We start from the raw sequence: 25,691 nt of genomic DNA, 5'->3' as shown, positions 1-25,691 counted from the left end.
TCGTGATAGAACGGCGGAAACAAAGCGCTAGTTCCGCATGTCTTTGACAAGTGTTGAGCAGCATGGAGCAGTAGCATAGCATACGAGAGCTCATGCAGAGGTATCGTACATCCTGCAATATTAGGGTATCTAGCGGAAGCCATAAACGAGTGAAGTGTCCGTGTTCCCAAGCCCTGATACCTGAGCCGTTAAACCTGAGACAGAGGAGACGCGTCAGAATACAAGTCCTAGCGAAGAGACGTCACAGCGAGGGAAGGACTTACCAAGCTAAGCTCAAGGGTCCACACTCGTCGCGCCCACAGCTTGATGACCTTGTCTGGCTCGCCTTGTTCTGCGAGGTCGACCTCGATGCCGTCCCACCAGCACTTGCGCTAAAGAAGGTGTGAACGTTAGGAACACATGTCTCGCACGGAGCGGCGCGTTACGTACCGCGGGTTTCCGCCAGAAGAGCAGCAGTTTCTGCGCGGTCGCCATCTGGTTGTAGTCGACGGACACTTGCCGCTCGCCCGTGGGACCGGCTGCGTGGACAATGCCCGTCTTGAGGAGCACGAGGGCGATGGACGATATGCAACACCGTGACGGCTCCATCGCGCGGTAGCCCCATTCATCGTCGCGGTCGAAGCCACTACACAGTAGCCCCGGGGTGAGCACGACTCATGTGGTACTCCCGGGGCGGGAGGAAGGGAAGGGACGGACCTCATGCATAACATGTCAATCAGGTGCTGCTCCGCGAGGTTATTCTCCTTGTTCACGTTGCGCTGCAGCGCGGTGAAGATGTTCCTTTTGTGGAGGAGGTAATCACCGCACTTCCGCTTGAGGTCGAGCAGCGCGTCGTTCGCGATGCCACGCGCATCCGTTGCCTCCTTGCCCTCCTTTGGCGGGATGGAGAAGTACTCGAGCTCCTCGCGGAGGACGATGATCGCCTGCTTGGTCAAGAGCGGATTCTGCGAAGGTGAGGGCCCAAAATCGGACGTAGGCGAACCTCCATCGAGGAGCTGCTGCTGCGCCGCAAGGAGACCCGGAGAATTGCCTGTGCCATAGAACTCTTCGCGCGCATGTTGGAAGAAGGTGAGGACGAATTCAAAGCAGTCGGGGTCGAACTAATCGCGGCGAGCGCAAGTCAGCACGCACGGCCAGGATCGGAAGAGTGTGGTCACGCACATCAACCCCATACAGCTCCTCGTAGTCATCATTATCTCCTCCATCAGATAACGCGGCGCTTTGACGACTTAGGACGAGCCCGTTTGGAAAGAGGCAGAGCAGGACAGATTCGGGAAGGCTGAGGATGTTCTCTCGGTCAACGGAGAATCGCCTGCCGCGCAGATCGAGGAGGAGGCGTGTCAAGAGCTGGGGCTGGAGGTTCGTCTGCACCGGTGTTTGGGAGACCTGCGTGATAGGGGAGTTTGAGAGGTTCACAGCGGCCATGGCGACAGCAGCAGACGGGTGCGTCGGCGAAGTCGGCAGGAACGTGGGGGTGGTGGTCTTCGTCAACGCGCGCGACGGCGGCGGCGGCGAGGGCGAATACGACCAAAGCTGCGCAAACAAAAGGGGTCGTGGGAAAACAGGGCGAATATTAATTGGGGCGGAGCTTGAACGGAAGCGGCGGCCTTCTCGAGGCTTTCTTTCTCGACTAAATTGTTGCAAGGCCGGAAGCGGACACAAGTTCACAGCTGCGGCACACAAACGTGCTTCTGGCTGGGCATCTGACCGGGCGTTCTTGATACGCAGAAAATTGCGGGCGCAGATGAGAAAGCGGCGCACAACGCACGTCTGGTAGCCTCCCAGGCGCAGCGTGAGTGTAAATGAAGGCGAGATCGGACGATGGACGTTGCATCTGCAGCGAGGTGGGTGCGGGCTGTGCGGCGGCCTAGACTGGGCCGGGCCGTCAGCATCGTTGGTTGAGCGGGCAGATAGAGATCGCGGCCGATAATAGCGTCGGTCGACGACGACGAGGAGGGGCTGCTCGTCGTCGTCGCCGGCGGCGAGGGCACCGCGCGGGGGGTGCCATGAAGCTTTAAACGTTCCGGTGGAACATCGAGGGAGGATCTGCTCCACGTTTCGGGAGGAAGGTTTAGCGACGGATCCGGGAAGGCAAATTGCTCACTATTGGGCTGGCTAGAATAATTAGAAAGTCCGACATTGGGACCTATAACGGTATACAGTTTGCCTTATCATCGTTCTCACCATCCCGCGTCCATGTCGCCCCTCTGGACCGTTCTGTCCTGATTCGCGCGTCTCTCTCCTACGCAGGTCCCGCGAGGGATTCTCGACACCCCGCCCCAGCATGACCTCCCCGCACTCCTTCCCGTTCTCCAACCCCGCCATGCCGGGCGACGCCGTCTCCGTCCTCGTCCTCGTCGAGGACTCCGGCCAGATGGCGGCCAAGTGGCCCGACGTTCGAGACTCGTACCTGCCTATTCTGCTCGAGAACCTACGCACGGCCGACCCATCAGTCCAGGTTCGTTTCCAGCCGCCGCCCCCGCTTTCTCTTCTCATCATCCGCTTGCTGTTCTTCCAGATCGAAGTGCGGTGGCTCACCACCTCCTCGCCTTCGCTAGTAGCCACACACTTCATCCAGGATGCCGCTGAATGCCGTAACCTCCCGGACCTCCCCCTCGGACAAGGCCCCAACACCAAAATCTCCCCCATGGTCATTCACAACGCAATAAAGGTCTGTTCTTTTTATTTCTGCCCATACAGTACGCTCACCTTCCCGCTGCAGATCCTCTCGGCGTCACTCAGAGGCCAAAGTGCCACTCGGCACTTCATTCTTGTTGCAGCCACCGGTCCGCCTACTTCCAGCCCGATGAACGAAGCCACGCCTTCTGGATTCGACCCGTGGGACGACATTGCCCTCGTCCTCAAGCAGGTATGAGGCACCACACGCCGAGAACCGCACGCGCGCTGAGCTGATCGATCCCCGATCAGGAGTACATTCGACTCCATGTCATCCTCAATATCGGCGCCGAGATGCGGACCTATCACGAGCTCTTCAAGAGATCGGTGCGCATCTTCGTGCACACGCCGTGTACCCGCTTCTCAATACAGCTCTTCTAGCTTCAGCTCCAGAGTAACTCAGAAGTTCCTGCGTGGTTCTCATCGGACTCCCGGAAGTACTCGATCCGTCTCTCCGGCAGACCGCAATATGTACGCAGTTCCGGTAGGCATCGCTGGTGTTCCGTCATGCCCTTTCACTTCGATGACGTCTCTTCTTCTGCTCAGTGGCCGCGCCTATCCCGCTAATACCAGCAGGCATCCAACAAGGTCGCTATGGGAACCCCAGTCCTCCCCTCCCGCCATCGACGAAATCCGCTTCGCCGAGTACACCTCCAACGCAGGACTCATCTCCTCCAGCGAGTTCGCCGCCCCATCGGAAGGCAGCCACGTCTCCGAGTGCACCCCGGAACCGAGGACGCGGTTCCGAAACCTCCAACTCGCCTCCCGAATCCGGCGGGGGTGGCCTCGTTTCGTACCTGCAGCAGATGCACGGGCTCACAAAGAAGAAGAGCTACGGTGTGAAGGCCCCGAAGAAGACATATTCGGACATCCACCTGCCCATGGCCGGGCGCCCGATCCTGCCGCGCCTGGAGGTGCCTCAGTCTGACATCTACAGCTACCCGTCGTTCGACAACACGCACGGCCCAGAACCGCGAGTGCTCGTTTCCGACTCGCAGTCGCCGCCTAGCAGACGTCACTCGGACGACCAGCTGCCGCCGACGTCGCTTGTGACGCGCACGGGTAATGACGACCGGCGCGCGCGTCGCTGGGGGCCTTGGCTACCAATCGCACCGCTCGCGTCGTCCACGCCGTCGTCGCCGACCTCGGTGACGTCGCCGGGCACACTTGCTGCTCTGCAGAGCCTCGCGTCGATGACGCCGCGCTTGCCAGACTTCGCGACCAAGGGCCGCGGGCAGCCCCCCTCGGCCATGTCGGCAGAGGCACAAGACCTCTACGCGTCGTATGGACCGGGCTCCGTGGAGACGAATCAGTCCTACTCGGTGCATCCTGCCATGGCGTCGCGTCTTGCGGACAGTCATGCGCCATACCCGGCGTCGCCGCCCCAGGATCCGCAGCTGAACGCCTCGCCGACGTACTTTTACTCACGTGTGCCCGGGGGTGCTCCACAATGGTCCCAGCAGGGCTCCGTCGGCGCCTCGCCCGCGTCGTCCGCCTCGGCCCCCAGCCCGAGCCACACGTCCGCGTCGGGCTTCAGCGACACCTCGCGCCAGTACAGCGACTTCGGGTACGGGAGCTCGCCGCCCACGAGCGCGGCCGTGACCCCCATCTCGGTGACCGCACCCGCGACCGCGCGCATGGCGGACAACTCGGAGGACCAGCCGTTCATTATCACGCCCGAGATCGTCGCGAAGTCAGACGCGGACATGGAGGAGGTGCTCCGCTCCGGGGCGCTCCAGGCGAACATGACGCCCGGAATGTGCGGCGGTGTCGGGGTGCAGCAGCAACACCCCAGCCCGATGTTCGCGTCGAGCGAGTCGCTATCGTCACCCGACCAATACTACTACCCTGCGCTCGCATCGCCGCAGAGCCACGCCGTGCACCAGCAGGATGGCGGCTACCCCGTGTACCACCACCAACACCACCCTCACGACGTCGCACACATGAACGCTGAGCTGTCGCACGCCGACGGCGGCCAGTGGCAATACGGCGGCGGGCAAAACGGGTACATGCCCCCCGTCCAAGACTACATCCCGAACGGACACTGGTACCCCTCATGAAGATGATACCCCGCAAGCCACCCCACTCGTTTCCCCCTTGTCGTTATGCTTTCCGGTCCTCTCGCGGTGCTCTGTATAACGTGTCCCTCTCTTGGTTTTTGGTGTTGGTGTTATTGTATGTGCTCTCCTCCCCCTTGCGTATCTCCTCCTCTCGGTCTCTAGGTATAGGTGCTCGAACGATGGGTCGGTCACGGTACGACACGCCCCCGACGCTCCCGCACCTCTCTTTGCATGTATACCCGCGGTAGATATCTACCCTATTTCGCATCTAGCTGTACACCTCTCTCGGGCGTCGGGGCTGTAGTATGGTACGGGGACTTTGCCGGCTGCTGTAAGCTATGTAGCATAACACTTCCTTTCTTGCGCGACCCTTGCGTGCTCGGTGTGGCCGCACCACCACCCCGGACGCCGGCATTTGGGTTTGCACACACGCCTGTCCCAGCACGAGAGCCGATCGGGAGGATCGCCCGCACGCGGCAACGGGCCCTGGGACGCGCTGTCTGGGAAGGCGCGGAACGCGGCCGTCCTCGCGGCGCGTCCTGCCCATGCACGCCAGCGCGCGCACAGCCCGTGCACCGCGGATATGGCCACCCCGCAGACTAATGCCACAGAGCCCAGACAGCGTGGGCACGCGCACAACGCGTGCCGCGCTGCTTCGTCGGAGGATGCGCGCGCGCGGCCCTTCCGACGCCCAGATCCAGATCCACGCACGCTCGACGTGCGACTGCCATCCGCGCGCCGCTCGCGCTTCGGCCTCGCCGAGATTACCAGACGGAATTCGCATCCCGCGGGGTGCTGGCTGCGGTGCGTGCGGTGCTCCCGAGGCTACTCCATCGGGCGCGCGAGATGGCTGTGCTGGCGAAGAACGTGCTTATATGAACGCCCCGCGCGGAGTCTTCCGCGGGCGGCGGAGGTGTTGGGCGTCGGTCCGCACCTTCTCCGCACAAACGCCTATCTTTATCGTTGCCGTTCGTTCTGACTCGGGCATGGGAATGCACGGCGTCTGATCTGGCGCCGCTAAACAGAGTTTTTCTAAATGAGCGTTAGGAGCCGAGGGGCAGAGGTGGAGTGCAATACATCGGATTCGTGATGCATGAGGAATTGGGACGTTCGCGGACTGCAAATAAGCTGATGGCCACCGACGGGGCTGCAACAGCAACTCAGCATGAGCCTAGCTAGCCAGACGTGTATACTCACGATTTTAGTATACTTGCAGAACTACAACAGGATGGGCGTAGAACAGCAGGGATGCCAATATTCAGATGGGCCGACGCTATAGCAGCCAATAACTTTGCGTCAGAAATAAGGACATGCCAGACAGTAGTAAAGATACTCACCAGTTCCCGGTACGAGGGGTTTATAGTCAGCGGACAGGAAAGTGCTTAGTGCTCATTCACCCCTCCCATCTCTGAACCCCCTTCCGCAGATGTCATCTGGAAGATCTAGTGTATAAGTGAGTATCCTGATAACATAAGCGCACGGAGTAAGAGGTCCTCACCTCTTCATACGGGGAGTTATCGAACAACTTGACCGCGTTGGATGCGAATTCCACCTTATCCGCAAGGTGGGAGAGGACTTCTATGCGCCGCACCTCCCGTTGCTCGAGTTCAGCCTTTTCATCCGCCCCAAGACATCCCGCTGTCCCACAGATGAGGCCGAACCGAAGGACTGCCAAGCGCTGGCCTCGTGCTTCTCTGCGCTCGAGGCATGCTGTGAGGTTCTGCAACAACTTGTCCTCCTCTGGATGGCGCGAGACTAACGCCAGCTCGCGTAAGTTCGGGCATAGCACGTTGCGAGGGCCCTGCAAAGCGGCGACGAGAGTGTAGCGCGGCTGGTGTTCAGACTGGCTAAGTGATCCCCCAATCACAGAGAGACGTTGGATGAGCGGGAAGCGTTTGAGCATATGAATCCAGTCCATCATGGTGATATAGTGTTCCCCTACACAGTTGATGATGAGCTCGACGAGTGGGGCGTCGCCGAAGAGCATTGGAAGGTCCCGCGCGATGTCTGGCACGACGGTGTCTTCAACATGCATAGCAATGGTATCGATCGTGATCTTGTGGGCACCGACTGCGCCGATGACGGTGCACACCCCGTCAGCACGCTGCAGCTCGACGTGCACGCGGTCCACCATGGCGAGAATGGGTAGACATGTCCTGTCTTCGGGAATGCATTCGCTGATTGGGCCGTCCAGCCGGTCTTCCTGTTCGTTTTCGACGACTTTGGTTATTGAAATTTGAACCGTGGGGGGAACATAGAAGGTGTCGAGCACGTATGCAGTGTACCAGTGAGAGTCCACGAGGACGAGAGTTCGCAGGGTTTGGGGGAGTGATATGCGCGGCCCCGGGCCCAGCCGTTCATCGTTGCACCTGTACCGACTAATGAGAAGCTTCTCCAACTTATCGCATCTACGCAAGACGTCGTTCAGCACAGCGAGAGACGCCGCAAGGCCGATACAGTCGCGTAACTCCAGTCGCCTCAGTGACGTGCCAAGGGTGGCAGAGAACCTAAGAACGATCCCGCGTAGAGAGAGATCGACGAGATGGGGTAGTTTCTGTTCCTCGGGGCGCCAAGCGAAAACCTCCTCTTCTTGGGATGCGTCCATGTCGTCATCCTCGTCTCCATCTTCGTTCAAGGACGGGTTAAGCCAGACTGTGAGCTTCTCGAGCGTAGGCATGCTCTCATTCAAGAGATCCGCGACCAGGTCGGCCTCCGAACGAGGCGTGGAGATGAATCGGAGAACACGCACGCGCGAGAGGTGGGCGCGTATGAGCGCAAGGTACACTGCAAGCTTGGTGGAGCTAGCGAACGAAACGGCGATGGGGAAGGGAAGGGATCGTTCGAGGAACGCCTGGAAGAGCACGGCGTTCATGTCGGGGCCAACATGAATATCGTTCCAAAGCAGAGGAGTCGAAGAAGCGATGGCGCGCCAGGAGCGACAGACGGCAGCCACATTGTACCACGGCTGAGTTCCGGATTCTGTGCGTCCCTCTTTGAGGTCGCGGAAGATGTTAATCAGGATCTCGGTGGGTAGGCGGTTAACCGGGCTTGTCGAGTTGAGAAGGGCATTTGCGCTGAGGATCTGGAGCTCGAGAGTATCGCGCTGGGAGACGAGGTGGTCTCGCGCCGCAAGGACGACTTCGCGTGTTGACGAGGTTACTTCTGTGAGCTGGAACGGCGAGAGGCCGTAGTACGGGGCCGTCATCCCGGAATTCACTGCGAGGGTGCAAGGACCATCAATTAGCAGCACATTCTTGACCACGACTGATATTTCGAAAAATCATAGAAGTTTACAATAAGATTTCAGGCTCGGTAGACGACAAAAGTTATCTTTAACGGCAAGGAGGGTATGTTCGGCCGTCGCGAGAATACGGACAAGCCATACCGCCGCCAGTCACCTTTCAGATGGCCGTCACGATGACTCTCACATAGAACAACGGGAGTAGACCTCGAACTAAAGCATAGTAGCTAATCCTACTCACCATGTACTAAATACGAACTTTTCTGGTCTTTCACGCGAAGAATGGTGGTGGAGGGATGTCGCAGCCAAGATGATGAGGGAAGAGGACAAGATTCACATGGCAGAAATGTGGGGCTTTCGGGGATTGAATTTTCATTGAGTTTTGATTGAGTTGGCTACTTATAAGTTACACGCCGGGATGAGCGGTACGTTTTTTATCTTCAAGTCATACCGTACTCACCAATAGTACCACCACAGTATCATTACGGTAGCATCGTTGCGGGTCAGCCCGCTCACATAGTAGAAGACTCCGTGCATCGCCTAAACGAGTTTGCGGCACTGCAGTAGGGTATATATGCATCATATGCCAGTCCGAACATATCCAGTGACTAACTTCACATCATTGCATCGCACTAGCGTCCGACTCGTCACGGTCAACCTACGAATTCCCCCACTCAAACACCCCAGCGGGTCAATATCGCCTACCTAGGAGGAACAACTCCATACCCCGAACCCGGTGGCTATGGACACGATAACGAGCCCGTCTATACGTGCCGAGCTCTTGCGGATTTCCAATCAACGAGCCACCATCGCTGTGCAGCGCGCCGCTCTAGAGAAGCAGGATTGCCAACTGGCCTATCTCTGGAACACGTATCAGCATCCCAATCGACTTCCTGCGGAAGTTTTGGTCGAAGTCTTTACAGCGAGCGCCTTGCGTGGCTACATCCCTACCTCCTCATGGATGAGCCTAAGGCTGGTCTGTCGTCATTGGGACGAAGTCGTCTGTGGGACGCCCTCGTTTTGGCGCACGGTCGACGTCTACAGAAATCAGAACTGGCTGGCGCTGTGCCTCTCTCGTTCCGCTCAAGCGACCCTGGACATCATTTTCCATCCCGCGTCATCGCAGTTTCCCATAGAGGGCCTCCAGACGTCACTTTTCCTTCACGCGGCTCGCATATGCTCCCTAACTGTCCTGCACCGTGTCCCACAGGAAACACTCTCCAACCTCCTCCCGTTGTTCGCCTTCGACATGCCCGTCCTCGAGAACGTCACCTTCGTATCGCCTCTTCCCTGGGCCGCGGAACTTCACTTTTCTCACCAACGCCACCCACATGTTCGACGGTTGTATTTGAACCGTCTATGTTGCCCCGTGGATCTTCAGCTCCTATCCAATTTGTGCTCCCTGACCCTCACTACATGCCGCGACGCCTTCCGGGTGGACGATTTCTTCGACCTTCTAGCGTCAAGCTCCCGCCTCGAGAGCCTACGGCTCGACCACTTTCTTCACGGGCTCATCGGCCGGCTTCGTCCGCTTTCGACCTCCCTCAGGCAAACGATCGCGTTGCCTCGGCTCACCGGCCTCCGTCTCACGGAGAGTGATATGGACATCATATCGACGTTCACATCGTATCTGCGCCTCCCGCCCAGCGCAAGCATCTATCTGTCCTGCTACCCTGAGAGCACTCCAACAGTTGACCCGCTTTCCAACTTCCTACCCCCGATCGCTCATCGCACGTCATTCATGCCACTCCTCAGCTGTTCGACAGTGACCGAGGCCTCTCTCTGGCTCTCCTGTGCGAAATATGCGATGAGGGCGTTGGACACCACGCACGGATCGACGCTCTTCCTGAGCATCCACGAGTCGGCGGGAGAGGTGCTAGAACACGACTCGATGGGCCTTCAGCATGGTGTTTCGGACCTGCTCGACCTTTTGGATTCCGGAGCCGCTCCTCTGACCCGTCTGTCCATTGCCGGCCTCGAAGACAATGCCCCGGTCCGGGCTTGGGGCCAGCTATTCACGTCGTTCCCCGCGCTGGAGTTCCTCACGCTCTCCCCGGCCGGGTCTCGGACGCGCGTGGCGACGTTATGGACCGCGCTTCGTGGTTCCGGTGGAGCCGACGCGGATACGATCGACTCAACGACCGTCATTACATGGCCGCGCCTGTCGCATCTGGAGTTCGGAGACGGCTTTATCATGTCCCCCGCACTCTTTTCCCAAATGCTGGACTGTCTGGAGTGGAGAGAGGAAAGGGGCTCGCGACTGCGGTATCTTCAGCTGGACGACCGCATGCACAGAGACGACGGTCAGCTAGCGAACATCTCGACGGACAATCTCGACATAGCACGGTTGAGAACCCTTGTAGATGAGTTAGCGATGTAAGCGGCCGCGCCTCTTTGGTCGGTGGCCGTAGGCTAGTCCAAACCCGTCTTCTTAGACACGACCTCGAGATAGATTTGTTTGTACTACGGCATTGCAACGCGAGCAATATCACAGAGTTCAGCGGTTTCGACGAGTATTTACTGTCCTCAGCAGATGAGATATGTACACGAGCAGTGCTTAGACACCGCGGGGCACTCCTGCAGCCGTGCTAGCCATTACAACAAGCGCAAAGCATCGATTCGGACCATCTACAGTGTAACACAAGATTGCTCGCATACCATGATATCATAGTCAGTGGTATCGGTTTCGACCCAGACGATGCTACGTAGCTTTTGGCACACCGCGCCCCCGGTACCACACCCCGCCTCGCCCCGCCCGCCCGCACCGACGCACGCCGCCCACCACCTATGGTATACAACAAGTCGATAGCAAAGCATGACCAAGAACGCAAGCACGAGCACGAGCACAATCCCACCCCACCCGCCGCCGCCTACACGATGCCCTTGATGAGCAGCCCCTCCAGCCGACAGTACTCGGGCACGAGCGCCGCGTACGCCATGAACGCGTCCACGTCCGGCTCCGCGACCTTCGCGAGCCCGAGCTGCAGCTCTGCGTCCGACGTCGGCATCGCCGTCACCGGCTGCAGCGCCGAGGGCGTCGAGGTCGCCGCAGCGTCCGCCGGCTGCGCGCCCGCGCTCGGGCTCCCCAGCCCGCCGAGGTCGGGCGTCGTGAACGCGGTCGACGGCGCCTCGCCCAACGTGCTCCCGCTCATGGCCGTGCCGGCCGTCGAGCCCGTCACCGTGCGGATGCGTGACATGTCCGTCTCCGAGAACCCGAGCCCGTACCCGCCGCCGGTACGCTCCATCTCCTCGATCTCCTCCTCTTCCTCCTCCACGAGGATCGTCGACCCGAGCGCGGACCGAGACCCGTGCCCATACGGCGTGCTCGCCCCGCTGCCCGCCGCACTCGGCGCCTTGCTCGTGCTTCCGGGCGCGTTGATGTTGGTGCGCAACGGTGCGCCTCCGGTCGCCGCCCAGCGCTTGCTCAGCAGCCTGCGGATCTCCTCCTCGAAGCCGCCGCGGCCAGTGCCGGCAGGTGTGCCCTTCTCCTTGCCCCAGACCCATCGTGCGACGTATGCGCCTCCGAGGGCGGCACGCGCAGGGAAGCCAGGTGCAGGTGTGTTGCGGTGAGGGATCGCCTGCGCAGCATCGACCTGGGTTGTAGGCATGAGCACTGGCGCGTTGAAGACGTCGCCGGCGAGGTTGGCGATGGACGGGAAGTTAGCCGCCGCGCCAGTAGCGAGGATCCGTGCGGGGAGAGTCGCGTAGTCATAGGGGTCGAATGGAAGACCCATGTTGTTGCTGTTGTTGACACCAGTGGCGCGCTTCTGCGAGGCGCCTGTGATCGGGCTGGGGGTGGCGTTGGCGTTGCGCGCGCGTCCGGCGGCGGCGCCGAAGACGCCAGCGGGGATCGTCCTGGACCAACGGACGCGGAACGAGATGATCTGGCTCTCAAGGAGGCAGCGCGGGTTAGCACGCAGATCGCGGAACTCGTTGACCTTGACGCCGGTCTCGAAACGGTAGATGCCCTTGACGTGGGCGAATGGATAGGTGTCGCCCTGGAGGAGCCAGAAGCTGAAGAGCTTGTCGTCGAGACTACACGCGACGTGTTAGCGTCGTTCGCCGTGCGCATCACATGTGACTTACCCAATTGAACCGCCTGGAGGAACGATAGCGACCAACCGGTCGAACGCACTCCAACTCTTGGTGTACATGTCGCGCACAAGTGCACGCGGAACGTCTGCGTTCCTGATGGCCGCTGTGAATAACGTCCGTGAAGTAGCCCACAACACGGACGTACCTGCTAGTAAGCGTGACGATGTAGCGTTTCTTTTCGCTGGCGTCCTGTGCGGGGTGGGGATAGAGGTTGTACAGGCGGGTAGGGACGAAATTCGCCGCAGGCGCCATCATGACGTCCATGGGTCCGAATGTGAGCACCGCGTCCGAGGGCGAGGGGCATAGTGAGAGGTACGTCGAGAGGTAGTCAGACGTGAATGGCGTGATGATAGCCTCTGCGTGAATCGGTCAGCGCATGACAACAACGTCCTGAAGGACACCAACCGGGGTCAAATCCATAGCGGTCCACCAGGTACCGCGAAATGCTGCCTATCCGCCTGCGCCCGCCGGAGATGTCGACGTCGCCCAGCCATGTCCAGATGCGGTGGCCCTCTTCTCGGTTCCCGCCGACGATCTCCATAACGCCTTCGTCCCAGTGGCTCTGCACGCCCGGCTGAGAGCCAGAATGTACCCACAACCCGGTGGACGACGCCTCCGCCTCGCCCATGCTCGCCAATTGACCCGTCAGCAGGCTGGCGAGGAACGAGCTCGCCATTTGTATGCGGCCAGTGCGCGCCCAGATGTCTGGCCAGGCTTCGCGTACGCGGAGAAGCTGAGCAGCGACGAGGGAGGGGTGCGCGCACGTTCCGACCCGCGCAGACATGAGGTCGGGGCCGCCGAGGGCGGCTTCAAGCGCGAGTGCATGCGTGTGTGCCGAGGTGTCCTGCGCGATGGGAGGATTTTGCAACGAGAATGACTGGGATGTGATCTGCGCGTGTATCGGTAACCTCGGATCGAGCGCTTGCAGTGGGGGCACAGGCGCCTTCCACCAGACCAGAGCTTGCTGAGATATATGAGCAAGTGTCGGAGAGGTGTGGAAACTGAGAAATCCGTCATACCTGGGCTGCACCGCCGATGGCCTTGATCCTGGCCAAGTCATAATTTTTGCTGAGTTTCTCGAGGAGCAGGTCTGCGGAAGAAAGCGGTACGCGATCACACGGCGTGATCGGAGAAATACCAAGCGATCAGCACGAGCGCCAAAAAAGCTTCCGCGAAGGTATAAACATACCGAAACCCTTCAACCACATCTCCACCGGAGTGGTGTATGCATCTCCCGGCGTGGTGAAGATGCCGCCCTGTGTTCTGTCATCGAACGGCTGGTCAGTAAAACATGCGTAGGAGAACGGACGAAATTGCGTAATGGCCGGATAAGAGGGAGGCTAAACGGAATAAGGAGATGCCTGCAAGCGTAGGAACTTCGGAGGGGGCCGAGAATCCTGGCCATAGCTACGCATTGGGTCGCCATTCCCCGCGAGCTAGCGTGATACGAACTCACGGGGAGTTGTTACGGCGACATCCAGACGCCTGCTATCCGCTCCTGGCAATTGGGAGTGCCCGGCCTGGATATGCCATGTGGGAGGTTGAGCCACCGTCCCTGTATAGCGAGAGCATGCGAGGAGGTTTGTGGGTCACCCGTCGTATCTCTAACTCACCAACCTCATGGGTAGATCGAGTCGGTGACTCCTACAGCCGCTTCAGAGTACGCATAAGACACGCATTCCCGCACTCTTGTTTCTGAATGAAGCGGCACGAACAATCGGCACACGCCGGCTGCAGCAGGCTGAACCGGTGAGACTTCCGCTGTGGCCAATCTCGTCCACACAGTTTGCTAGTTTCGCTTCGCAAAAAAGCGGACGTAACGGCGAGTCCTGCAAGCGTTCGTACCCGTAACCGCACAAAAGCCGACCATCGTAACGCAGCAAGATGTGATCGCTGTGGAAGAGCTCCGGGCCTCGCGAAGCAAATTGCATCCACACACCATAGGGCAGGAGTGCCGGCAGTTCAGCGAGGTGGCGCGTCGTAGAAGTCGGTACAAATCTCGCAACGGAGCACGTCGTCCAAGCCGCACAGACTATCCCTTTGATGCACAAGTGACGAGGGAGCGTGTGTACCCTCGCCAATTGCGCACCTGCTCGACCAATCACTGGAAGAACGCGACATACGCAGGAAAGGAAGCGTGTCTTTGAACAAAGTTTCGTCGCAGCACTTGCGGCAGTTGCTACATGCCGCACCCAAAAGTTCTTGGACTGTATATAGAGGGCATTGGTCCACATACCGCTCTATTGTGCACAGACTTCGAGGGGCGACTGCGACGGTCCTCAAGGTCCAGGAACCCTAGCACACGCCGAGCTCGACTGAGGTCTGAAGTCATTCGCGGGGCTTTGTAACATGGCTTTCGGATTCAAGGGATCCTTCGGCTGCGTAACATCCCGCCATAAGTTCCCCGCGAACAGCTTCAGGGCTACCCCACAAATCCTTCACAGCTTAGCCCGCTGCTATCTGCAGATTCCTCGGTGCGCAGATGGCACGGTAACGATTGGACGAAGACACATGCATGGAGACCGCGAGACGTAGCAAAGCGAGAAGGACTCACTGATACTCTTGGATTTCCGTGTCAAAGTCCACCACCTCGACACCGACCAACTCCAGGTTCTCGTCCACTATTGATGCCCTGAGCTGGTCCGTCGCGAGCTCCAAACCCAGGAAGAAAGCGGAGAGTGTCTTGGGGGGCATGTCGGAGTCCTGGTGTGTGAAAGCAGCGTCCCCAGCGAGCCCGGAAGAAAATTTGTCGTAGCGGTCGTGTCGTGGTCGTCGGAAAGAGGGAGCGTTGGCGAAGTTCTCAGCTTCTGCACAACATCACCATCAGAGCCGTATAACAGTTTGTTTGCCGCCTTCCGCGATGCCTCATGTAGGCGTCTATTCCTTTTCAAAGATTACGCCACTGCAAGTCCCGCTTTGGGCATGATTGCTCCTCTATTTAAATTAACCCGGGGACGCTCATATCTTGCGACCTGCGTCGATCAACTATATAGTATATGGAAAGTGTGTGCGTCTGTGTGCGGCAGGTAAGAGTGAGAGGAGTGAGGTTAAGCTTGGGTGTGGGCGGGGGAAATACTGAAAGCTGCAAAAGAATACCCGCCGAAGCTACCACTGGCTAAGTACTTCCTCCTGCTACACTGCGTACGTACTTTGTACTTGTACCACAGTACATAAGGAATACATTCGTCGCATCCAACCGAGGGCGGATTCACTGTCACCCCAACACCAACTCATCGACAAGGCCCCGCAACCTCGGTATGTCGAGAACCTCCTCGGCTGTGTCCGTAACACGACCGTGAACGTCTATGTATGAGACATCTCTCAGCCGAAGGTATTCCAGCCACGAACCCCCTTCCCCTCTCCGTGCAAGGCAATTGAGCATTTCGAGGGAAACTTCCTCGGACACGGGCATACCGCCCTTGAGTTCAAGCCGCGACAGTCCCGGGCACCGAATGGCACTGGTGGCTGAGTCGGGATCCGCGGTGTTGTCATCTCCGAAACCGCCAAGCGCGGTCCAGAACGGCGCCATATTGCATTGCGACTCTTCCGGGGAGAGGGAGAGAGACTCTAGCGTCGAAAACGTCCTGAACAGGTGGTCCCAAACACCGACTGGAGCGTCGTACTCGATGCCGGTAATGGACAGACGCCTCAGCGGGGCGGTGCCGAGGATTTCGACCAAGTCAAAGACACCTTGGTCGAGGCGCATAGGACCGTCTTGCAAATCGCCGCCCGTGTATTCCATGGACAGTGAGATTGACGAGCCATGAACGACGTCGCGTGCCTCTATCTGGAAGCATGAGAAGAGAACAGAGAGGGCGACGTCTGTCACTGTCGAAGAGCTGAGGAGTGGAGCGAACGCCGTGCGCTGGGCGGTTGGAGGTAGAAGGCCGGAAAGTGTTTCACCCAAGAAGTTACCCGCCTTGAAATCGGTATACCCCCGAAGTTCAATCCTCGGGTTGGCCGGGAGACGTAGGTGGGATACGAACATCGATATCATGAGGGCGTTGTTCTCCGCGATTCGGAGGTGGATGAGGTGGCCTAACGTGATCGGCTTCCTGGAAGAAGGCGAGGGGGGACGGAATTCGCCGATAAGCCCAGGAAGGAAGTCGACGAGCAATAGCTCTTCGAGGCGGGAACTTGACGCCAGAGTATCGAGAAACTCGTCCACCCGAAAGGCCTGGCTGCATGTGGAGATTTTCAGGGAGCGCAGATTGGACAAAAGCCGAAGATCTACAGGGCGGTATGCCCGGTGCAGAGAAAGTCGTTGAACGCGTGGATGGCGTCGGTGAGAGAGGTGGAGTTCGGATGTATCAGGGAGAGGTGCTATGAGATCTACCGTCTCAAGGGCGGGCATATCGAAGTCGAACAGAGGGAGGAAGTTGCTAAATGCTTCCTGAGAGACGTTACTGGCATAGGAGGAGCGCACCGTCAGAGAACGTATGCGAGCCGCGTGAAGAAAGAGCGTCGTCTGTAAATCTCTCAAGAGAAGTTCCCTCGGCGCAAGGCGAAAAGTAGGGCCCAGTTGGACGGTGATGTCGAGAGTGGCATCAGCGGAATGAGCGAGGCATAGAGCCAACCAGTGGATGTTTGTGCAAACGTCGATCGTGCGCCACAACGAGGGCGTCCCGCAGGCAACTTCGTCCCAACGACGACAGACAAGCCTCAGGTTCGTCCATGCTAAGGTGACCGCATTTCCATCGCAGGCGTATTCGGTGAAGATATCAACGACGAGTTCCGCAGGAAGTCGGCTGAGAGGCTGATACGTGTTCCAGAGTGAGGCCAACTGGGAATCTTCTTTCTCCAGAGCGGCCTTCTTCGCCGCGATGGCTGCGCGTTGTTCAGAGATTCGCAAGAGCTCGGCTCTTATGGACGGATTGGGCGTCATCGTATCCACAGCTGTCGCTCTCGGGCTACGGCGTTGTTCCTTCTAGGCAGACGATGGTGGGCCAGGTTGATGGCGCTATGCAACGGCAGTAGAGTTAGATATGTTCGGACTATATGGTAGCATGTATGGCATACTAAGGTGAACTTCCGCGATCGCGAATTCGCGCAGACGATGGAGGATGTCTTCCACTAGGCGGAGGGATGAAGAAGGCTCAATGATATTACCCAGCGATGGTGGTACAATGCAGAGCCTGAGTGCAACGTGAGCGACAAGTTACTTGCCTGGTACGTTATCGCGAACTCAATCAGAGTTCAATTTCCGATGAACTAATAGCCCTGAAAAGTAACGGGATTGTCAGGTGGTTTCCAGAGTCATCGCAATGTGCACTTACGTCAATCCACCATAGAAGAGGCTCTTCTTTCCAAATGTCACGTAATCGCAACACCTATACCTATCCATACATGTCCAGACTCACAAGTGCCTATGCAACCCCTGCAAGTATCATTCGATGGGCTGCGCAGACTGAAAGTGCAACACGTCGAAACCTTGCCCGTAGTGCGCGTCCCAATCAAAGTCGCTCTGATGGTTTTCCGCACCAAACGCGATTATGAGCTTCTCACTCTCCTCGCCCCCACGCACGACTGGCCTAGCCTCCTCCCGTGTCTTCCCCTTTGCGCCCTGGCCAAAGATATGCCGCTCGTCGCGCGTCAGATATGTGCCGATGGTGCGGAAGGTGAGGCTGATGCGTTCGCCGAATTTTTCGCGCTCGGGAGCCCGCGCGATGCCGTGCTGCCACCGCGCGTTCGTCCGTAGGCCCATGACAAAGATCGAGTTGTGTGGAAGAGGCACCCGCTGAACACGCCGTTTAGGGGCGTCGGAGTTAGACGTATCCAGGTCGGCGTTCGAGTTCGCGAGCGCGTCCTTCTTGGTGCGAAGCGTCATGATCCTCTGGGCGCCCAAGCTGACGTTGACGATCTTGGAGCCACGAGCGACGTCGACTGTCTTGTCTGAGTGCTCCGAGATGTAGTCTGAGCCGTTTCGGTAGTGTTGAATGAGCGCGTGGTTCACGGGCTCGTTCAGGATCTTCGCGACGTGTCGTCGTATACGCTCAACGGTGGGAGAGAAAGGGAGAAGCGGAGGAGACTCGTCCGCTGGATGGCGATATAAGGGCTGGCTATACACACAAGTATTAGTCTGGATTATGAGACATGCCCCATCGCTTGACGGCATACCTTCCGTCTTCTAGGAGTGTGCCTTCGACAGCCACAAGCCGAGGAACCTCGCCACCTGACGAGAAATCAATGTCTGACTATGAGTCCAACATTGCGCAGTCCTACCTCTGTGCGACATTTTGTTCCACTGCACTTCCTTGAGCAAGTTCTCGAGAGCCGTGTCCGCCAATTCTGGCGGCAGAAAGTCATACAAAACGTAAGTGTCTCCCTCGCCGATGGAGTCTCCGGGGCCGAGGAAAGTCTGTTTGCTGGTCATGTCGCTGCGCTGGTTGTCTTAATGTCAATGGGGTGGTAGTTGTCCACGCGTGAGGGAGCGATGTCGAATGTGTAAGTACGGGTCCGACATGAACGAGACAGAACTCGGCGAGACGAGACAACGATCGCAAGCGCTGGAGCCACGCGAGCACTTTAGATCTCGGCATTCGCCGTTCTCCCCGATCCTGACCATCCCAACCATCCAGTAAGTCTGGGCACCATCTTGTACGACAACCATACCCTTCAAATCGTTCTCTAAGATGGTGTCATGTGAAACACACCAGCGGCAGAAACTAGCTGTGAATATCGGAAGATATCTGGCGGAGGTGAAAATTTACCACTAACTCCGAGTCGTATGTTCGTGGCGCCGCGTTCCCTACTGCGCATAGCCGGGGCAGATCCCCCCGAAGGTACCGTTCACGACTGGGGAATACAAAGCATTCTAGGTGCGCGTGGATTGTATCGCAGGCGAAGATGTCATTGAAACTTTGGCAGTGCGTCTACATCGAACGACGTCCGGTTCACTATGCCAAGTATGCTTTTACGCGTTCTTTCCCCCCGTTCTCCCACTCGTCCCAGCAGAACGACAGCACGACCGAGTCGCGCCCCGCCTTTCCGGAATGCGCGTCTCCTATCCGCCCCGGCCTTCCCTCCACCTTCAGTGTATCCGGAACAACCCACAACCAATTGAGCACCCCCTCCTTTTTGAACCCCATCTTCTCCGCGAGACGCGTCGACGGCGTGTTTCGCGGGTGCGCGCACCACACCACGCGCCTGAACCCGATCCCAGGCAGCGCCGTGCCGGGTAGCTCGAGCTGGTAGCGGAGAAGCAGCCCGACCATGTCCTTCGCGATGTGCGTCCCGCGGAAGTCGGGGAACACGAGCACGTGCGCGGTCTCCGTGACGAGGTTCTTCGGCACGGTGTGGTACATCCCGATGACCGCCGCGAAGCTGCCGCCCCACTCGGGGTGCTCCGCGTCCGGGCGCGTCTTGTCGATGACGGCGAACATCAGGTTGTACGGGTCGCGCCGGACCTCGAGCTCGATCCACGCGAGGAACTCGGGCAGCGTGGCGAAGGTGAACGGGTAGTAGCGGAAGTTCTCCGGGTGGCGGCCGGCCTGCGCCCAGTACGTCTCGCCGTGGACGGAGGGGATGAAGGGCACGAGCTTCGTGCGCTCGTTCTGGAGCGTCTCCTCGTGGATCGGATAGGCGAAGTTGACGTCGTATGGCTCCGGGCCATAGATCTCCTCGGGCAATATGGTCCGTGCGGGCGGAGGTTGGTGGTTGTTCACGTACGCCATGGGGCTGGATGGAGTGCTGAGGTATGTCGTGCAAACTTGAGCTCGCGTCGACCAGTCTTGTACTGCTTTGCAGACATGACTCGGGCTCGGACACTGAGTCATGCTTTTGATCGAGGGTAATGGCGTACTCGGCGTGGAACATGCGCGGGGTTTCTGACTTGGCTGAAATCTGAAATTGAACAAAACGTAAGAGAAGTGCCTAGTATATTCAAAAAGTACCTACTACGGTCAGGCGTTTTCGATCATCATGTTCTTGCGCGCGCGATCGAGTCATGTCGTCGACACCGCCGGATGCCTTTTTGCGATCACGGAGCTCCGCTGCTTCACCTTGCATACGTTCCGCAGCATGGGTATACCGTGACTATGCCTACACGCTCAACTCGGCCGAGCCCATCCTATGTAAGGCGCGGCCGCACATAGATGTCCGATACTAGTCCGAGTGACATGATGCATGAAGAGACCAGTGGACGCCCAAGTCTATGTATCTGCTGACCTTCAGAAAAGTTGACAGGCAGAATGATGGAATCGATGCTGAGAGTCGCAATGGACATGGCGGGTGCGTGAAGGTTCAAATTCAGCGTGAGCAGTAACCAACTGCCGTCTTTCGCATTGAACGACTCCTTACCTTGTACGGCCCTCCTCCTTTACTGCATACGTCCAAGTGTGCATAGCCACCTACACGCAACAGCAGTAGCGGTCGAGAAAAGACAAAGAGCCTCTGGTTCTGCGTCGCAGCATTACACAACTCGCACGGCATCATGACACGAAATCCGATTCAGAGAGTCTCAACGGTGTAGCATAAATTAAGCAGTCGCAGATATGCCAAATTGAATATTGAAGTACTTACATTATAGCATACAATACAACATCCTCTCGACGAACCTACCAAAAATCCCCGGCCTGAAAATCCAGGGCTCCGACAAGCGGCGCCAACCGCTCCGAGAAAGCCAGCCGTTCTTGCTCGAAGGTCACTTCATCGAGGTGATCCGCTAGGCCCAACGCGAGCCTGAGGTCGTCCAGAGCGTGCTCGCCCGGCTTCCCCAGCTTCTGACGGCGGTTCTCCAAGCATGTCGCCGCGGTGTCCAAAAACGTGGCTGATGTCGCCTCCATCCCGTACAGGCGCAAGGACCGCAAGTTCGGACAGAGAACCCTGTCCGCGCTGGAACCTGCGTCCTCCCCTCCGCCGGAGCCTGCGTCCTCCCCCGCGCTGCGAGTTGAGGATGCCGCCGTACTACCAGGGTCCAGGACAGAGAAGATCTCCTTCATGAGGAAAGGGAGATCGTCTTCCATAACACTGAGATCCAGGATGCGCAGGGTTGGGTTCGTCGCGAAGAAATCTTGCCAGTCCACCTGCGAGGCGATTGCGGAGCTGATCTCGAGGGTGATGCTCTCCAACGTCGAGTCGCGGAAGACATCAATGATATCCTCGGGGCCGACGTTCAAGTCGCCGCCCAAGCCGTCGTCGGAAATCTCGAGCGTAAGGTTTAGAGGGGCCGTGTCGATCGACCTCGGCCCAGTGGTTATATACCCTTCAATGGAGTGGATGCCAGAGTACATGACGATGTGCGCCTCGACGATGGTGGTGAGCACGGGTAGAAAGCGCCTGTCCTCAGGAAGAAACGCGTTGATGTTCCCGGTGTTCCCCGCGAGTGTTTCGCCCTGAAACGGGGCGCTCAAAGATACGGTGGCATCGGAGGGAATCGTAATCGCGGAGAGCAACTGTTTGATGAGTGGCCCTTCCGTGTTAGTGACGACGAGCTTCTGCAGTTTGCTCAACACCACACTGTCCATTCCCGCAAAGGGCGATGCGTTGCCGAGGTCGCAGACCCGCACATTATACAGGATAAGCTCCTCCACCTTCTCCAAGCGGCGCAAAGCGTCCAAAAAGGTCGAGGTTTTCAGGGTGGGCGTGCTGCGAAAGCAACCTGTGAAGTGGAGGACCCGCAGCTGCGGGAAGCTGGAGAGATCGCTGAAGATGTAAACGCGCGAGACCATGAGCTCCTCCAGCCGAGGGAAGCGTCGGGGAGGGAAATCGAGTACAAGCTCATCAGCCTGGGGATCGATATAGACAAAGAAGTGACGCAGCGCGGGCATGACACCGTCCATGAACTTGATGAGAGCCGGTACGATCTTGGATGGAACTTTATAGAGCCTGAGACCACGTAGGCGGTGTAGGTGGGGCGCAAGAAGGGGCGCGGCATCTGGGAGGGGGTGGGTGGAAAGACCCATCATATCTATGGTGACCTCTGCGTTTCTCGAGCGCGCTAGACCGGTGCGTAACAGGTTCGTGCTTCTCACGACTATGAGGTTTTTCCAGAGCTTTCCCGCCGTCGAACCAACGACGAACCAGTGCCTGCAGACGCGGAGAATATTGGTCCAGTCAAAGTCACCCGGGCTATCTATCCCCTGGATGTGAACGAAGATCTCGACAAGCAGCTCGATGGGGAGTTGGTTGATGGGAACCCCGGCATTGAGGAGAGCGTACATGCTCTGTAACTCGAGCTCTTTCTCGCGGGTTCGCGCAAGAAGCGCACTGCGTTCGTGTGCATGCACCGCTGTGACCGTGGACATGTGCTCTATCGCCTGAGCCCCGTAGTACGGCGGATGGAGGTGCATAGTCCTCAGGGGGTCCAAGACGGGTGTGGTGTCCGTACTGCACAGTGGCTAAGTAACATATCCACCAGGTATTGGAACGAAGCACTTACTTTACGATTGTCTGTCCGCCAAGCATTCGTCTCCAATCCCGCAGGTTAGCAAGACTTCCCATGGTTTGGAAAGCAGGCAGAGGGAGTGACTATGTGGGATACGGACAAGAGGTCTCGGATCTCAGTGGCGAGGCTGAGGCAGGAAGTAGTCGAGAATCTAGATCGCACAGATCTCAGATCTCGGGGGGTTTGTTTTATCAATTTTGATATAATCATCGTAATCACTCTCACCTAATCAGACTCTTCCTCCCGCCAATGTACATCCTTTCGAGTTGTTTTCACCGCCGCGGCAAAGTCCCCTCTCGCGCAATACTAACAATACAGGATGCGCGCATCGCGTCATGACGTCTCTCAAATTCACTCGTGCGGAGTCGAACCGGCACGAGACCCATATGTGGTGAAGCAGAAAGTCATAAATTAGCCAAATATAACAGGCGGGGGTTGCGAAGTACACATGGCGCCACTGCGAATAGCTACGAGCGCAGAGTTAGGCTGGCGAGTGAGGCGAGCGTCCGTAGGGATATACGTATACATGCGAGTGTGGACGTGCTGGCGCGAAGATGGGAGCACTGGGTGTGTGTGGCAGGGATAGTGTAGCAATAATACAGACAGGGCGCTGTCTATTTGCGCGCGGTATGGTGGTGGTGGGGGTGATCAGACTTGGATCCGATCCCACTGTTTCATGCACGAGTATCCGTCGTAGTCTACAGCGTGCCGTCAGTATGGGTAACGCAAGCAGGTAGGGGGGGAAATGGGACGAACCAAAGTTGCGCTTCGGTTCGCAGTCGCACTTCCCGCGCGCCCACGAACCCTCGCCGCGCGGGCAGTGGATGTACGGGTTGTGCTCGTATCCGATCTCGTCGAAGAAGTGGATCTGGTCCTTGTTCGCAAACAAGGACACTGCGATGCTGTGCACCGGCGCGTCGCCCCAGCGCTACGATCACGAACGGCGGCGTCAGGATGAGGCTCATTGGACGAGCGGGAGAAGAACGCACCTCGTAGTAGAAGCCGCCGGTGCGGTCGAGGTGCTCGAAGAACTTCGTGTACGCCTCGTCGCGCCAGAAGTCCATGCTCGCGATCTCGAAGTTGCTCCAGACTGTGCACGCGTTCAGTCAGCATCTGTCTTCAGGAATGCGAACGAGATATACTCACAGTGGCAGAGGTTATACGAGTCCCCGCCGTCATCGGACATGTACCCCATTGCGTTGTTGGGTGCGATATACTCTGGGTGTTTCTTGGTGAAATCTGCATGCAGCGTAATCACTTGTCAGTAAGTCGATCGAGGTGCATCCTGTAGCTTTAATCCAAACCTTTTACGGTATCCCAGAGCGTGGGGATAGTTGCGCGGAACTCGTACATCGTGATCGTAAAGGCTAGTAGAGGTAGGTGCTCGAGTCAATGCTACACGACCGAAGTATAAGAAGCGGACGTACCATAAGTCTTGTTATGGTCTTCCATGTACAGGAAGGGATCGAAGTCGATATCGCAGTGGAAGTGCACGTCAGGCCTATGTTTCGGTCAGCGCGTACCTCGTGCTCCCAAAACGGAATACGCACTCTACCCGCCAGTACCACTTGTACTGCTGCAGCAGTGGATGCCTGTAGAAGAACTGCAATGCGAACGTCAGATGCGGCTCTCACTAAACTGAAGGCAGAAACGCACCCCGGAGTTGAAGCGGCACATATTCCGATAGGACACGCTCCCGCCGTAGATGATGTTGTCCGCCACCATCTGGTCGCGGCTCGCCTTCGCCTTGTCCTCGTCGACCCAGTCGGGCTGATACCAGTGGTCGTGCGGGATCTGGCCAAAGGACACCTCGCCGTTGATGACATTGCTGATGCGTCTGAGGAAGAAGTTCAGTTAGACCTCTCCGAATTCGAACGGGAAAAACAGCAAATTTGAGAGCAAAGCTGCATCCACGCATGCCACCCATCACGCGGCATGCTTCGTCTAACTGCGCGCGGCGGTGCAAGAAGCACGACGCTGGGGCGCCATCGTGCCATAGCGACAGGGCGCGGCGTGTTGAATATCACGACCTGGCATGCCAGAAGCACCTTTGCATCACATTGACGGTAGGGCATGGTATGAGAGACAGGGCGTGTAGACACCCAATCGCCCTGTACCCGCTGCCTCTCCGTTCAGGTTCGAGCATATGAATCTATCGCAGAGGAAACGGAAACGTTGGCCTGATACTTTGACTGCAGCACTCGTATTGCACTTGCCGTTGTGCGTAATGATACCACGCGACATTGGCTGCAAACATCCAGGAATGCAAACGTGTCTTGCGCGTCTCGCTATGTCTCGCTCTGCACTTCTCATCGGGCGGTGCTGAGACGCCTTACGGAAGCCGGCCTCTCCGCTTTCGCAAGCGCGGGGAAGACGCGCATGAGAGACGCGTGAGGGAGCCGAGTACCGTTCCCCGCGTTCGCAAGATCGGCAGGGGCACACGGGGAGTCCGCACTTGAAGCCCAGATGGGTGGAGAGAGGAAGTAACGGGGACACTCACGTTTTGAATTCGTCCGAGAACGGCTCTTCGTTCAGGAACACCCATGGGTACCCAAACTTCTTGTTGAAGCGGTCCTCGAGCCGGCGCACGCTCCGCACCGCGTCGTTCACGTCGCTGTTCCGCGCGAGCATGAGAATGGACGCATTTGCGCGCCGCGAGATGAAAGAGCCTGGATGCGCCGCGGGAAGGTCGGAGGCGTGGTCGAAGTACTCCGCGGGGACGGGGTCGAGACTGGGCTCGCCCCACGGGAGGTGCGCGGCGATGTTCTTGAAGGACGTCGCGCGGCCATAGTCTTCGTGCGTGAAGCTGAGTATCGAATGCAGACCGATCTGCGATGCGGAGGTCCCACGTCAGCTGCGGACATGAAGGCAAGAGCAAAGACAGGAATACCCACGATAATGAACACCACGAGGAAAAGGTAGCGCGCGGTCGTGGTTGTCTTGAGCATTTCGGTGGCCGTTAGCTAGGGTCGTGGCCGTTGGCTGAGGTCTCCACCGTCAGCACTGCGCGCGAGGAGGAGAGGAGATGGTGGGGGTCAAGAGGAGGGCGCTGCGGAGAGCACTGGCCATTTGGACGATCAGCCGGCGACTGCGCGGTAAGACAGATAGCTCCACCCAAGCGCGCGCGCCCATGCACGACTCTGTCCCCGTTTGGAATTTGTAGTGTTCGTCTCCGAGTTCTTGCTCATTGATTCCCCTGTCTGAGACCGAACCCCCGCGAAGGTCTTCTGTGTGT

The 25,691-nt window shown here is 58.2% G+C and overlaps 9 protein-coding genes across 9 annotated transcripts; 2 read left to right on the top strand and 7 right to left on the bottom strand.

Moving 5' to 3' along the window:
* Positions 1-4: 4 nt before the first annotated feature.
* TRAVEDRAFT_155340 (uncharacterized protein) lies at positions 5-1,438 on the bottom strand. Its single transcript, XM_008045971.1, has 5 exons — positions 1,162-1,438; positions 697-1,100; positions 430-625; positions 264-371; positions 5-194 (listed from the first exon to the last, which is right to left on the bottom strand). Exons 1-5 carry the CDS (start codon positions 1,423-1,425, stop codon positions 189-191), a joined length of 978 nt encoding a protein of 325 aa, XP_008044162.1. The 5' UTR covers positions 1,426-1,438; the 3' UTR covers positions 5-188.
* Positions 1,439-2,284: 846 nt separating this feature from the next.
* On the top strand, positions 2,285-5,301 carry TRAVEDRAFT_174649 (uncharacterized protein; the record flags this gene model as incomplete). The annotated part of the gene is made up of 6 exons (XM_008045970.1): positions 2,285-2,458; positions 2,519-2,671; positions 2,723-2,869; positions 2,929-3,003; positions 3,058-3,160; positions 3,223-5,301. 6 exons carry the CDS (start codon positions 2,285-2,287, stop codon positions 4,734-4,736), a joined length of 2,166 nt encoding a protein of 721 aa, XP_008044161.1. The 3' UTR covers positions 4,737-5,301.
* Positions 5,302-5,724: 423 nt separating this feature from the next.
* On the bottom strand, positions 5,725-8,242 carry TRAVEDRAFT_61034 (uncharacterized protein). The gene is made up of 5 exons (XM_008045969.1): positions 8,219-8,242; positions 6,235-7,952; positions 6,074-6,178; positions 5,934-6,009; positions 5,725-5,883 (listed from the first exon to the last, which is right to left on the bottom strand). The coding sequence occupies exons 2-3, from the start codon at positions 7,939-7,941 to the stop codon at positions 6,119-6,121; spliced, it is 1,767 nt and encodes a 588-aa protein (XP_008044160.1). The 5' UTR covers positions 7,942-7,952; positions 8,219-8,242; the 3' UTR covers positions 5,725-5,883; positions 5,934-6,009; positions 6,074-6,118.
* A 468-nt stretch (positions 8,243-8,710) lies between these two features.
* On the top strand, positions 8,711-10,357 carry TRAVEDRAFT_74956 (uncharacterized protein; the record flags this gene model as incomplete). Its single annotated transcript, XM_008045968.1, has 1 exon — positions 8,711-10,357. The coding sequence occupies exon 1, from the start codon at positions 8,720-8,722 to the stop codon at positions 10,355-10,357; it is 1,638 nt and encodes a 545-aa protein (XP_008044159.1). The 5' UTR covers positions 8,711-8,719.
* Positions 10,358-10,547: 190 nt separating this feature from the next.
* On the bottom strand, positions 10,548-14,843 carry TRAVEDRAFT_174648 (actin-like ATPase domain-containing protein). Its single transcript, XM_008045967.1, has 7 exons — positions 14,627-14,843; positions 13,262-13,335; positions 13,092-13,162; positions 12,478-13,036; positions 12,218-12,428; positions 12,064-12,165; positions 10,548-12,012 (listed from the first exon to the last, which is right to left on the bottom strand). The coding sequence occupies exons 1-7, from the start codon at positions 14,764-14,766 to the stop codon at positions 10,848-10,850; spliced, it is 2,322 nt and encodes a 773-aa protein (XP_008044158.1). The 5' UTR covers positions 14,767-14,843; the 3' UTR covers positions 10,548-10,847.
* A 2,504-nt stretch (positions 14,844-17,347) lies between these two features.
* Positions 17,348-18,463, bottom strand: TRAVEDRAFT_174644 (uncharacterized protein). Its single transcript, XM_008045966.1, has 3 exons — positions 18,295-18,463; positions 18,190-18,244; positions 17,348-18,131 (listed from the first exon to the last, which is right to left on the bottom strand). The coding sequence occupies exons 1-3, from the start codon at positions 18,443-18,445 to the stop codon at positions 17,459-17,461; spliced, it is 879 nt and encodes a 292-aa protein (XP_008044157.1). The 5' UTR covers positions 18,446-18,463; the 3' UTR covers positions 17,348-17,458.
* Positions 18,464-18,983: 520 nt separating this feature from the next.
* On the bottom strand, positions 18,984-19,745 carry TRAVEDRAFT_100743 (uncharacterized protein; the record flags this gene model as incomplete). Its single annotated transcript, XM_008045965.1, has 1 exon — positions 18,984-19,745. A coding segment is annotated over one exon (762 nt), but the record flags the coding sequence as incomplete, so codon positions are not given.
* Positions 19,746-20,533: 788 nt separating this feature from the next.
* TRAVEDRAFT_74952 (uncharacterized protein) lies at positions 20,534-22,512 on the bottom strand (the record flags this gene model as incomplete). The annotated part of the gene is made up of 2 exons (XM_008045964.1): positions 20,534-22,398; positions 22,451-22,512. The coding sequence occupies 2 exons, from the start codon at positions 22,510-22,512 to the stop codon at positions 20,628-20,630; spliced, it is 1,833 nt and encodes a 610-aa protein (XP_008044155.1). The 3' UTR covers positions 20,534-20,627.
* A 335-nt stretch (positions 22,513-22,847) lies between these two features.
* Positions 22,848-25,485, bottom strand: TRAVEDRAFT_155327 (glycosyltransferase family 15 protein). The gene is made up of 10 exons (XM_008045963.1): positions 25,351-25,485; positions 24,957-25,285; positions 24,113-24,293; positions 24,007-24,059; positions 23,884-23,957; positions 23,761-23,823; positions 23,603-23,695; positions 23,446-23,546; positions 23,213-23,384; positions 22,848-23,154 (listed from the first exon to the last, which is right to left on the bottom strand). Exons 1-10 carry the CDS (start codon positions 25,402-25,404, stop codon positions 23,105-23,107), a joined length of 1,170 nt encoding a protein of 389 aa, XP_008044154.1. The 5' UTR covers positions 25,405-25,485; the 3' UTR covers positions 22,848-23,104.
* Positions 25,486-25,691: the final 206 nt, after the last annotated feature.

The sequence above is a fragment of the Trametes versicolor genome (genome assembly GCF_000271585.1).
Source record: "Trametes versicolor FP-101664 SS1 unplaced genomic scaffold TRAVEscaffold_13, whole genome shotgun sequence".
In the NCBI taxonomy this organism is placed as follows: Eukaryota; Fungi; Basidiomycota; class Agaricomycetes; order Polyporales; family Polyporaceae; genus Trametes; species Trametes versicolor.
Note: the sequence above shows the minus strand (reverse complement) of the source record. Positions and strands in the feature narration are given on the sequence as shown.

What these genes read in the sequence shown, in the direction of transcription:
- TRAVEDRAFT_155340 (XM_008045971.1), bottom strand. Translation starts at nt 1,425, where the DNA reads ATGGCCGCTGTGAACCTCTCAAACTCCCCTATCACGCAGGTCTCCCAA. An exon ending in AGGAGCTGTATGGGGTTGAT is followed by an intron (nt 1,101 to 1,161) that starts GTGCGTGACCAC and finishes CGCCGCGATTAG; the next exon opens with TTCGACCCCGACTGCTTTGA. An exon ending in ATTGACATGTTATGCATGAG is followed by an intron (nt 626 to 696) that starts GTCCGTCCCTTC and finishes GCTACTGTGTAG; the next exon opens with TGGCTTCGACCGCGACGATG.
- TRAVEDRAFT_61034 (XM_008045969.1), bottom strand. Translation starts at nt 7,941, where the DNA reads ATGACGGCCCCGTACTACGGCCTCTCGCCGTTCCAGCTCACAGAAGTA. An exon ending in ATAACTCCCCGTATGAAGAG is followed by an intron (nt 6,179 to 6,234) that starts GTGAGGACCTCT and finishes CTTATACACTAG; the next exon opens with ATCTTCCAGATGACATCTGC.
- TRAVEDRAFT_174648 (XM_008045967.1), bottom strand. Translation starts at nt 14,766, where the DNA reads ATGCCCCCCAAGACACTCTCCGCTTTCTTCCTGGGTTTGGAGCTCGCG. An exon ending in GATGTGGTTGAAGGGTTTCG is followed by an intron (nt 13,163 to 13,261) that starts GTATGTTTATAC and finishes TTTCTTCCGCAG; the next exon opens with ACCTGCTCCTCGAGAAACTC. An exon ending in ATCGTCACGCTTACTAGCAG is followed by an intron (nt 12,166 to 12,217) that starts GTACGTCCGTGT and finishes AGCGGCCATCAG; the next exon opens with GAACGCAGACGTTCCGCGTG.
- TRAVEDRAFT_174644 (XM_008045966.1), bottom strand. Translation starts at nt 18,445, where the DNA reads ATGACCAGCAAACAGACTTTCCTCGGCCCCGGAGACTCCATCGGCGAG. An exon ending in GAACAAAATGTCGCACAGAG is followed by an intron (nt 18,245 to 18,294) that starts GTAGGACTGCGC and finishes ATTTCTCGTCAG; the next exon opens with GTGGCGAGGTTCCTCGGCTT. An exon ending in ACACTCCTAGAAGACGGAAG is followed by an intron (nt 18,132 to 18,189) that starts GTATGCCGTCAA and finishes TTGTGTGTATAG; the next exon opens with CCAGCCCTTATATCGCCATC.
- TRAVEDRAFT_155327 (XM_008045963.1), bottom strand. Translation starts at nt 25,404, where the DNA reads ATGCTCAAGACAACCACGACCGCGCGCTACCTTTTCCTCGTGGTGTTC. An exon ending in TGTGCCGCTTCAACTCCGGG is followed by an intron (nt 24,060 to 24,112) that starts GTGCGTTTCTGC and finishes TTCGCATTGCAG; the next exon opens with TTCTTCTACAGGCATCCACT. An exon ending in AAGTGGTACTGGCGGGTAGA is followed by an intron (nt 23,958 to 24,006) that starts GTGCGTATTCCG and finishes ACCGAAACATAG; the next exon opens with GCCTGACGTGCACTTCCACT.